Raw genomic sequence first — 11,958 nt, 5'->3', positions numbered from 1 at the left:
AATAATGTGTTATATCTTCTATTTCAGAAAAATGCGGCTTTTGCGACCTATCCCAATAAATATGCGGCTGGTAAGGTGAGTGCTGATTGGCTGGATAGGGATCACGTGACCTGCACTTCTCATGCCTGTAGAGAGGGGGCGCTGGGACAGCATGGATTCACATGTAACCTGCCGGAGTGCACCATGAGGGCGTGTCCACATGGGCGGATTTGATTGCTTACATGCAGTGCGTCTTCCGCTGGGTGTGAAATAGGGGCGGGGGCTGTTAGCGGTACCATTTTGGTGGAGGAAAATTCCGCCACAGACCCCCCATTAAAGTCAATAGGGTCTGTGGAGTGGAAAATCTGTAGCTGTAAATCTGTTGTGGAGAGCCCGTGGGAAACATATTGCGAGTTCGCAGTCTAATCGACCCATGTGAACGTTTTCTTAGGCTAGGGTCACGCACGGCGCATAAGCAGTGTATCTGACGCACTGTAACAAACCTCCTCCACAGATAATCACCTTACTACTGGGGTGACACACTGTAACAAACCTCCTCCACAGATAATCACCTTACTACTGGGGTGACACACTGTAACAAACCTCCTCCACAGATAATCATGTTACTACTGGGGTGAGATAATGTAAGACTAGGTTGACACTTCGGAATCTCCGTCCAGAAAATTTCTGTCCGGAGATTTTGAGTGCGGTCAGCAGACCACGCGGACACTGCGGTCCCCAATAGACTGCAATGTGTTCCGAGTATTTCCGCCTGAAGAATGAGCAACCCCATTCTTCAGGTGGAAATTACAAAGCAGATTTTCCGTTCACAAATTTCGCTTCACAAATTCCGAAGTGTGAATGGAAAACCAATTCACTATACTAGACATTTTGGTGAGCGGAATTTCTGCCTGCAATTTCAAAGCGGAATTGCAGGCGGAAATTCCGTAGTGTGAACCTAGCCTTACAAAGCTCCTCTTTCTCTTGTCATTACCTTATTACTGGGATGACACACTGTAACAAACCTCCTCCTCATGTAATCTCTTTACTACTGGGGTGACACACTGTAACAAACCTCCTCCTCATATAATCTCCTTACTACTGGGGTGACACTGTAACAAACCCCCTCCTCATGTAATCTCCTTACTACTGGAGTGACACACTGTAACAAACCTCCTCCTCATGTAATCTCCTTACTACTGGAGTGACACACTGTAACAAACCTCCTCCTCATGTAATCTCCTTACTACTGGGGTGACACACTGTAACAAACCCCCTCCTCATGTAATCTCCTTACTACTGGGTGACACACTGTAACAAACCTCTAGGCTGCCTATTTTGCCTATAGGCAGTCGGCCCTGGAACATACACTCCGGGCTTTCCCCGCTGCAGACGTGTGCAGTGAGGTTCGGAGTCGGGCCAAGCGCACCTACATGACTGATGGGTGATCCTGTCTCCAAACCTTATTACAGACACAGGGCTGAGGCGGGAAAAACCCTCTATGTCTGCTCCTAGCACATATGTTAGATTTCTCGCAGTGTGACGTACGCTGCGTATGCGTGGTGTGACCCTACCCCAGTGTTTCCCAACCAGGGTGCCTCCAGCTGTGGCAAAGTTACAACTCCCAGAATGTATTTTTTGTAACCTGTTCCTCCTTTCACAGTTGCACTTTCTGCTCCTTCCCTCCTGTTGTAGTGAGATGATGATTGGGTGTATAACGCCTTTTTCTACACTGCTATAATATTGTGTATTATACTAATATATATATATATACTTTATCTTTCTGTTTCCAGGCTCTTTCGGTGCTTCACCAGCTCAAGGTGCTCGGTCACACTCTTGTAGCTGAATATACGAAGGAGGATTTTTTACACCTTCCTGACCAGCCCACCTACTCTGTGAAGAAGAGGTTTGTGTCCCTCCTGCGTTCATAGTGACATAATTCAGCCGGATGTAGGAATAAAAAATACTGGCTATGGGTAGGGTCACACGTGCCATATTATGCTGCATATTTTCTGCAGATGATTTTGCTACCCACGGACTTCCATGGGTAGGAAAATGTGCAGCAGCAAAATTCAGCACTTGTGACCTTGTGCTTAGGGTATGTTTACACACATATATATATATATATATATATATATATATATATATATATATATATATAATATAATATATATACAATATAACAATAGCACTAAAAGTGGATGTGCCCAACCAAGCTGCTATACTGAAGATATGAATTCCCGTAAGTCATACACAACTATAAGAAGTACTTAAAGGGGTACTCCGCTGCGCAGCGTTTGGAACAAACTGTTCCAAACACTGGAGCTTGTGACATAGCCCCGCCCACTCATTACATCATGCCCCACCCCTTCAATGCAAGTCTATGGGAGGGGCACGCCCCCTCCCATAGACTAGCATTGAGGGGGAGGGGCATGACGTCATAAGGGGACAGGGCTATGACGTCACGAGCTCCCGGCTCCAGCGTTCGGAACAGTTTGTTCCAAACGTGGAGCAGCAGAGTACCCCTTTAATGAATATGTAATAGTAAGCAGCCTCCAAACCTTAGTGCCCACACACAGGGTTGCAGTCGATTATCCTGGGTAGTGCGGCTACTTGTAGCAGAGTCCGCAGCTGATTTCCCACAGTGTGAAAAACGCTGTGGATAGGGTAAGTGTAAATACAGTGACCCCCCCCCCCCCCCCGACCTACGATGGCCCCGACATACGATCATTTCACCATACGATCACTCTCAGAGAAGGCGGCATCAACATACAATGCTTTTGTATGTCGGGGCCATCGCATAAACGGCTATCCGGCAGCGCAGACTGCTTCAGCTGCCACCGGATAAACGTTTACGGTGCCCCGTGTGGTCCGCTGACGATCACTTACCTGTCCTCAGGGCTCCGGCGCGTCCTCTTCGGGATCCCTTGCATCGTCGGTGCTCTCCATCGTCGTCATCACGTCGCTGCGCACGCCGTCCCGTCATCCAATAGGAGCAGCGTGTGTAGCGACGTGATGGCGGCGACAGCGTGCGAGGATGCCGGGGAAGCAGAGGCCTTGCCGGAGCGTGGGGGACACCTCGGGGACGCGGCGACAGCGATGGAAGGCGACATCCAGGGCAGTGGTGACGGTCCGGAGCGGCGGGGACAGGTGAGTATAACCTCCAATACCAGTGGTCTTCAACCTGCGGACCTCCAGATGTTGCAAAACTACAACTCCCAGCATGCCCGGACAGCCAACGGCTGTCCGGGCATGCTGGGTGTTGTAGTTTTGCAACATATGTAGGTCCGCAGGTTGTAGACCACTGTCCTATACTTTACATTGCTCGGATCCCTCAACATACGATGGTTTCAACAAACGATGGTCCATTTGGAACGGATTACCATCGTATGTTGAGGGACCACTGTATAATGAATATGTAACAGTAAGCGCTATATGGGACTTTTATGAGACACATTGTGATTTAAAATAAGTGCATCTCTGTATAGTTGTATAGGAGAGTGCCGCATATGAGCAATATAGAGGTACACAGGAACTACAGATAGGTAGGTAAGGGCTGGAACTCGGCGTGGAAACAACAATAAACATAAATATAAGGTCAAAGGGTAATCAGGTATCTATATAGGATCATACATCAAGGATAATGCTGAAAGCAAGCAAGAAGGCATGGAAAGAATGAAAGGGAAAGCCAAACCCAGAGACCAAATGGAACAAGTATGCCAGCCCTTACCTACCTATCTGTAGTTTTTTCGGTGCCTTGCTTTTATTATGTATATGTATTGTTGCATTTAATTGATGATACATTTAATAAAGATTTTGTTAATATTTTTTTCTATATGCTGTCCATTTGTGCATAATTTTCTTTTTGCTTTTGGTGGTGCCTTCTTTTATTGCATATAGTTATTATGTATTATGAGCATTTATTAGCCACACAAGTGTACAGTACGGTACTTTTTTTCTTATCCACAGCCCCTATGCACCGTTCCGGTGTACCTCTATATTGCTCATACGCGGCACTCTCCTATACAACTATACAGAGATGCACTTACTTTAAATCGCACTGTGTCTCATAAAAGTCCCATATAGCGCTTACTGTTACATATTCATTATGATTACACTTACCCTATCCACAGCGTGTTTCACACTGCAGGAAATCAGCTGCGGACTCTGCTACAAGTAGCCGCACTACCCAGGATAATCGACTGCAGCCCTGTGTGTGTGCACCAAGGTTTGGAGACGGCATATATAATTATTATTTTTTTTTTTATAAATTAACTGGTGACAGAAGGTTAAACAGATTTGTAAATTACTGCTATACAAAAAATCTTAAAGGGGTACTCCGTCCCTAGACATCTTATCCCCTATCCCCTGCGGCACCCCACTATCATTACTGCACAGGGCAAACTCACTCTGTGCATGATGACAGGGGCCGGAGCATCGTGACTTCACAGCTCCACCCCCTCGTGTCATCACGGCCCGCCCCTCAATACAAGTCTATGGGAGGGGGCGTGGCGGGTGTAATTCCCCCTCTCATAGACTAGCATTAAGGGGGCGGGCCATGACTTCACGAGGGGGCAGGGCCATGGTGTCACGATGCTCCAGCCCCTGTATCGCCGGTCATTATGCACAGACCGAGTTTACTCTGTGCAGTAATGAAAGCGGGGTGCTGCAGCGGAGATCCCAGGGGTCCCCAGCAGCGGGACCCCCGCGATCAGACATCTTATCCCCTATCCTTTTGGATAGGGGATAAGATGTCAACGGGTGGAGTACCCTTTTAATCCTTCCAGGATTAATCAGCTGCTGTATGCTCCAGAGGAAGTTCTATGCTTTTTGAATTTCTTTTGTCTGTTCACAGTGCTCTCTGCTGACACCTCTGTCCATGTCAGGAACTGTCCAGAGCAGGAGAAGTTTGCTATGGGGATTTGCTTCTTCTCTGGACAGTTCCTGACATGGACAGAGGTTGCAGCGGAAAACACTGTGGTCAGACTGGAAAGAACTACACAACTTCCTCTGGAGCATACAGCAGCTAAGTACTAGAAGGATAAAGATCAGTATAAAAGATCAGTGTAATACATGTTATGGCCCTTAGAGGGGGCTATAACACTGCATAAAAAAGTTAGTTAATAAAGATCATTTAACTCCTTTAATAAAAGTTTGAATCGCCCCCCTTTTCCCATAAAAAAAAAAAGTTAAAATAAAAATAAATGTGGTATCGCCGCGTGCAGAAATGTCCGAACTATAAAAATATATTGTTAATTAACCAGGGCAGTCAATGGCTTATGAGCAAAAAAATTCCAAAATAGCGTATTTTTGGGCACTTTTTATATCAGTCAGATAAAAAAAATGGTATCAATGAAAACTTCAGATCACGGCGCAAAAATTAGCCCTCATACCGCCCTGTACACGGAAAAATAAAGTTATAGGGGTCAGAAGATGACAATTTTACATGTGTTAATTTTCGTGCATGTAGTTATGATTTTTTCCAGGAGTGCGACAAAATCCAACCTTTTAATCGTATGGACCTACAGAATAAAGAGGTGTTCTTTTTTACTGAAAAATGCACTGCGTAGAAACGGAAGCCCCAAAAGTCACAAAATGGCATTTTCTTAAATTTTGTTGCACAATAATTTTTTTGTTCCGTTTTGCCGTTGATTTTGGGGTAAAATGACTGATGTCACTGCAAAGTAGAATTGGTGGCGCAAAAAATAAGCCACATATGGATTTTTTTAGGTGGAAAATTTCAAGAGTTATGATTTTTATAAGGTAAGGAGGAAAAAAACAGTGCAAAACGCTCGGTCTTTAACCCCTTAAAGACATAGCGTTTTTGCACTTTTGTTTTTTCCTCCTTACATTTTAAAAATCATAACTCTTGAAAATTTGCACCCAAAATTCCATATGATGGATTATTGTTTGTGCCACCAATTCTACTTTGTAATGGCCCAAAAATTTACAGCAAAATGGGAAAAAAAATCATTATTGTACAAAATGCAAACACCATTTTGTTATTTTTGGGGGCTTCCGTTTCTAAGTAGGACATTTTCCGGTAAACATGACACCTTCTCTTTATTCTATAGGTCCATATGATTAAAATAATTCCCTTCTTTGATTTGATTAGGTTAGGTTTGATTTTGTCGCACTTCTGAAAATCAGAACTACATGCAGGAAAAACATTTAAAATTGTCATCTTCTGACCTCTATAACTTTATTTTTCCACGTACGGGCTGGTATGGGGGCTCATTTTTTGCGCCATGATCTGAAGTTTTTATCAGTACCATTTTTGTTTTGACCTGACTTTGATCGCTTTTTATTCATTTTTTTTATTTTATGGTATAAAAAGTGACCAAAAATACGCTATTTGGGACTTTGGAATTTTTGTTGCGCGTACGCCATTGACCGTGCAATTTAATTAACAATATATTTTTATAGTTCGGACATTTATGCACGCGGCAATACCACATGATTTGTTTTATTTACCTAGTTTTATTATATATTTTTTTTTATGGGAAAAGGGGGTGATTCAAACTTTTATTAGGGAAGGGGCTATCATTTTTATTACCTTTTTTTTTTTTTATTTAATTTTTTTTTTTTTTTTTTTTTTTTTTGCAGTGTTATAGCCCTCATATGGGACTATAACATGCTGTACACTGATTCAATACACTGGTCAATGCCATTGCATTGCAATGCATTGATCAGTGTTATTGGCTGTTGGTTGCTCAAGCCTGGATTTCAGGTTTGGAACAATCATTTGCCGATCGGACGCGCAGGAGGCAGGTAAGGCACCCTCCTGTTGCGTTCTAGCTGATCGGGACATCACAATTGTACCGCGATGGTTCCGATCAGCCCGACTGAGCAGCTGGGAAGCTTTTATTTTCACTTTAGACCTGGTGATCAACTTTGATCACTGCATCTAAAGAGTTAATGCCTGACATCTGCCTGAACGGCGATGTCCGTCATTAGCCACGGGTCCTGGCTGCTGATAGCAGCCGGGATCGTGCGGGTATGGTGAGAGCTCTGCTCCTGAGCTCGCTTCATAACCCTCCCATGCTGCAGCGCCGCATAAACAGTGTTTTGCAGCAATGGGTTAAGGGGTTACATTTCTGTTTTTAGAAACACCTCTACAGCAGAAATGCTGCCATGTGTGCACAGTGCGGCCAAAATCCTATTGAAAATAATCGGAGGCTGCTGCATCAGAAATGGTGCCGTGTGAATGGGTTATCCAAGAATCCAAGAATAAGCAAACAAAGCTAATTTTTTTTATTTTTTTCCCCAAAACAGCAAAAGTTGTTTGTGGTATTACAAATTGGCTCCATTGTGGCTAAATGGGGTCATGGGGTTTGCAGGGTTAGTGTTTTCGAGTACACTATTTGACTGTATAATAGATAAATATCTATCTATCTATAATATATAAAATATGTATATATTTGTGTGTATATTATATTTATTTTTATTTATTTTTCTTAGCAGTGAAAAGAAAGTAGATAAAAGTAAAGACTCCAAACTTCCCGAACAGGTGTCCATTGAGAGAGGAATTGCTCCAAACCATGGGTAGGTGACTCTTAAGTCAGTGCTTCCCAGCCAGTGTGCCTCCAGCTGTTGCAAAACTACAGCTCCCAGCATGCCCGGACAGCCAACGGCTGTCCGGGCATGCTGGGAGCTGTAGTTTTCGAACAGCTGGAGGCACACTGGTGTGGAAGCAATGCTCTAAGTGCATATGTGTGTATAAATATGTATAGTGGGAGTGGCGGACGGTCCTCCCATGTCTGCTCTTGTGGATTCTCCTGGATGTAATTGTGGGATTAAAACCAGTCCGAGCAAGAGGAGGTCTCTTTCATCTGGCAGTATCGGCGATGTTTCTCTAAATCCTGGGAAACACCTTTTAGGCCATATTTACAAGTCCAGAATTTCTGTGCAGAAGGTTTCTGCAGTAATATCAGAAGTATTACTTTACTGGGAGAGTAGTGGATGCATGGAATAGCCTTCCTGCAGAAGTGGTCGCTGCAAATACAGTGAAGGAGTCTAAACATGCATGGGATAGGTATAAGGCTATCCTTCATATAATATAGGGATAGGTATAAGGCTATCCTTCATATAAGATAGAGAGGTATAATGCTATCCTTCATATAAGATAGGGATAGGCATAAGGCTATCCTTCATATAAGATAGGGATAGGTATAAGGCTATCCTTCATATAAGATAGGGATAGGCATAAGGCTATCCTTCATATAAGATAGGGCCAGAGACTATTGATAGGATTCAGATTATTGGGCAGACTAGATGGGCCAAATGGTTCTTATCTGCCGACACATTGTATGTTTCTATGTAAGTGAATGTTTAATTTTTTTGATGCATTATTGTAGCTGATTTGCAGTTTAACAATTTAACAATTTCCATTTTCAGACTTGTATTTCCAATAAAATCCAGTCTTAAGTACTTGTACCCTCCTCCAACTAGCACCGTATTGGCCAACATTGCTAATGCCTTGGCGAGTGTTCCCAAATTCTATGTACAAGTAAGTGTATGATTTCTGTAGTCATGGTACTCTGCAGGGGTGCATTATGGGTTTTTCTGCCCTAGGTCGACCCAACCTGACCTCAAACCCCCACCGCCCACCTATTTGAGGCAGGACAGTATATATCTTAGTACACACAGTGCATACACACACACACACTAAAAATATAGGATACACAGACAGTATACACATTCATACACACATAGGGGGACATTTATCATTATTTGTCTATTGTACACACAGATCTACCCCTTTACACTGCTTGTCTAATTTACATTCTTGCTCAAAATTTCCAAAAGTTGTGCACGTCCTCTGATACATTTTGTGCAAATATAGAAACGCCCCCCACCTCACTCTACCGCGCACTCCTTCTCTACCGCGCACTCCTTCTCTACCGCGCACTCCTTCTCTACCGCGCACTCCTTCTCTACCGCGCACTCCTTCTCTACCGCACACTTCACAGAGCTGGGGCATTTTCCCGCTGTACACTGCTCACATAGCTAGAAGTGCCGGAGCAGCAGCGTGCGCCGAACAAAACTCTGCACAATTGTAAAATCATAAATCTTTATTACACAGAATGTCTGGGTTTAAAAAATATGTAATTTTGCTAAACAATCTGTCCCCTTACCTCTAGATCACTTTTATCAACCAGAATGCCTCAAAGTGTTGCAAAACTTGGCATCCTGGGAGTTGCAGTTTTGCAGCAGCTGGAGGCACCCTTGTTGGTAAACACTGTGTACATGTAGCAGAAATTAGTGTGCGGCATTTGTATGGAGCAGAGCTGAATGTGTGATTGTGTATGCATGACCACGCAAACACTCAGCTCTGCTGCATACACACGATCACGCCCTCAGCGCTGCTGCATTCACATGATCACGCCCTCAGCTCTGCTGCATACACATGATCACGCCCTCAGCGCTGCTGCATACACACGATCACGCCCTCAGCGCTGCTGCATTCACATGATCACGCCCTCAGCTCTGCTGCATACACATGATCACGCCCTCAGCGCTGCAGCATACACACGATCACGCCCTCAGCGCTGCTGCATACACACGATCACTCCCTCAGATCGCTTCTTTCATTTTTGAAAAGCCTCTGAAAAACAAAAGAAGCGATCCGATTGGTTGCTATGGACAACTGGGAAACGTTGTGTCCGTTGTGTTTTGATAAATTTCCCCCATAGTGTATACACACATGATGTGCACATAGTATATACATAGCATACACACACAGTGTACACAGTTTATACACATGATATGCACAAAGTATATAAACACAGTAGTATACCGTCCGTCCGCCGCCCTAGTGAAAGATACGCCACTGATTCAAGCGTGCACCAGTAAGGAGGATAGCCTGTAGTGCAGCGGCTTCTTTAGTTTGGCTTTACAGTCCATGTTAATTCAACTCTTAATTTTGATGGGTTTCACACCAAAATCCTTAAAGGGGTACTCCGCTGCTCAGCATTTGGAACAAACTGATCCGAACGCTGGAGCCGACACGGAGCTCGTGACATCATAGCCACGCCCCCTCAATGCAAGTTTATGGGATGGGACGTGACAGCTGTCACACCCCTCCCATAGACTTGCATTGAGTGGGCGGGGAGTGCCATCATGAGGGGGCGGGGCTATGACGTCACAAGCTCCCGGCTCCAGCATTCAGAACAGTTTGTTCCGAACGCTAAGCAGCGGAGTATACCCCTTTAAGGGTATGTTCACACCTCCGGAGCTTCTGCAGGTTTTCCGCAGTGGAAAAATCTGCAGCAGACCTCATTGCAGTCAATGTAATCTGCTGCAGATTTATAGTGGTGGAAAATCTACTGCTCTTAAACTGGCAGAAGCTCTGAATGTGTGAACGTACCCTAAAGGTTTTTATTTTTATTTTTAAGGCTTTTCACATCCTCAGGATAGGATCAATAGCTGATCAGTGCATAACCTGGCAAATTAAGATTGCTGACACAATGTAAAGGATCTGAATGAATGACGGGACTTAATTATTAGATAATATTAGTCAGGAATAGATGGTAAATTTATGAGATTTGTTTTATTTTAGGTGTTACACTTGATGAATAAAATGAACTTGCCGTCCCCTTTTGGACCTCTCACTGCACAGCCTCCCTTGGTGAGTATAGTATCTGTTGTAGTAAAGCTGCCTCACACCTTTCAAGGGGTACTCCGCTGCTTAAGGGTTTGAAACATTTTGTTCCGAACGCTGGGTGCGGCGGCGGGGTCGTGACATGGCCACACCCCTTGTGACATCACATCATGCCCCCTCAATGCAAGTCTATGGGAGGGGGTGTGGCGGTCACTACGCCCCCTCCCATAGACTTGCATTGAGGAGGTGTGGCTTGTCATAACGAGGGGCGTGGCCATGAAGTCACAACCCCCGCCATCCGCACCCAGCGTTTTAAATGCTGGGTGCTGCACAGATTCCCAGCGGCGGGACCCCGACAGTCAGACATCTTAGCCCCTATACTTTGGATAGGGGATAAAATGTCTAGGGGGAGAGTACCCCTTTAATAGTGATCAGCCGAATGCTCAATCCTATACCTTTTTTATTCTTCCTGCTGAACGCCGTACACATGAACTTAAGGTTCATCTAAACCCATTAGTTAAAGGGGTTATCCGAGACTAGAAAAAAAACCCATAGTTTATTCTTCCATAAACAGCACCACACCTGACTTCTGGGTGTGTGTGGTATTACTACTTGGCTCCATTCACTTCAATGGAACTGAGTTGCAATATCTCTTTGAATAGTTTTTATCGAGAGGAATATTTCAAACCTAGGATAACCGTGCGTGTATGGATGACTTAGCAAGCACCAGATATGTAATCAAAATACAAAATGTACTATTGTAGGCACAAAATAACAATATAACAAGAAAAACACTGAAACCAAAAGGGTTTTTATTCGGCATCTTATGAAGAACAGTAACAACTGTAGTCAGGAGTCCAACAAATTGTCAGGTATTAGAATAATCAGTAGAAATAAACAATACCCGAATATCTTAGTGAAACGGCATGAGCATAAATCAGTCAAAGTACCGTATTTTTCGCCGTATAAGACGCACTTTTTCTTCCCCCAAAACTGGGGGAGAAAAGTTGGTGCGTCTTATACGGCGAATACACACCTATCGGGTCGGTCACACCTATCAACGGCCGGGACCCGCGGCTAATACAGGACATCACCGATCGCGGTGATGCCCTGTATTAACCCTTCAGACGCAGCAATCAAAGCTGACCGCCGCGTCTGAAGTGAAAGTGACACTAACCCGGCTGTTCAGTCGGGCTGTTCGAGACCGCCGCGGTGAAATCGTGGCGTCCCGAACAGCTTACAGGACATCGAGAGGGACCCTACCTGCCTCCTCGGTGTCTGTTCCGTGCCGGGAACCCCAGCATGGCCGGCGCTCTCCTTGAACGCCATCACGTCGTCACGCACGCCGTCCCGTCATCCAATAGGAGCGGCGTGCG

At 44.6% G+C, this 11,958-nt stretch overlaps 1 protein-coding gene across 3 annotated transcripts in view; it reads left to right on the top strand.

The window, feature by feature from the left end:
* Positions 1-11,958, top strand: part of RNPC3 (RNA binding region (RNP1, RRM) containing 3) — a 42,033-nt gene that overhangs the window by 291 nt on the left and 29,784 nt on the right. For 2 of the 3 annotated variants that reach the window (XM_056523425.1, XM_056523424.1), the window contains exons 2-6: positions 28-75; positions 1,773-1,885; positions 7,441-7,524; positions 8,377-8,488; positions 10,541-10,609. In XM_056523425.1, the coding sequence (XP_056379400.1) occupies positions 28-75; positions 1,773-1,885; positions 7,441-7,524; positions 8,377-8,488; positions 10,541-10,609 (426 nt within the window). The remainder of the gene's footprint in view (positions 1-27; positions 76-1,772; positions 1,886-7,440; positions 7,525-8,376; positions 8,489-10,540; positions 10,610-11,958) is intronic. The other variant, XM_056523426.1, reaches the window with a different exon arrangement.

This window comes from Hyla sarda, chromosome 6 (assembly GCF_029499605.1).
Source record: "Hyla sarda isolate aHylSar1 chromosome 6, aHylSar1.hap1, whole genome shotgun sequence".
Lineage (NCBI taxonomy): Eukaryota > Metazoa > Chordata > Amphibia > Anura > Hylidae > Hyla > Hyla sarda.
The sequence above is the reverse complement of the archived record's forward strand: the minus strand, read 5'-3'. Positions and strand labels throughout refer to the sequence as shown.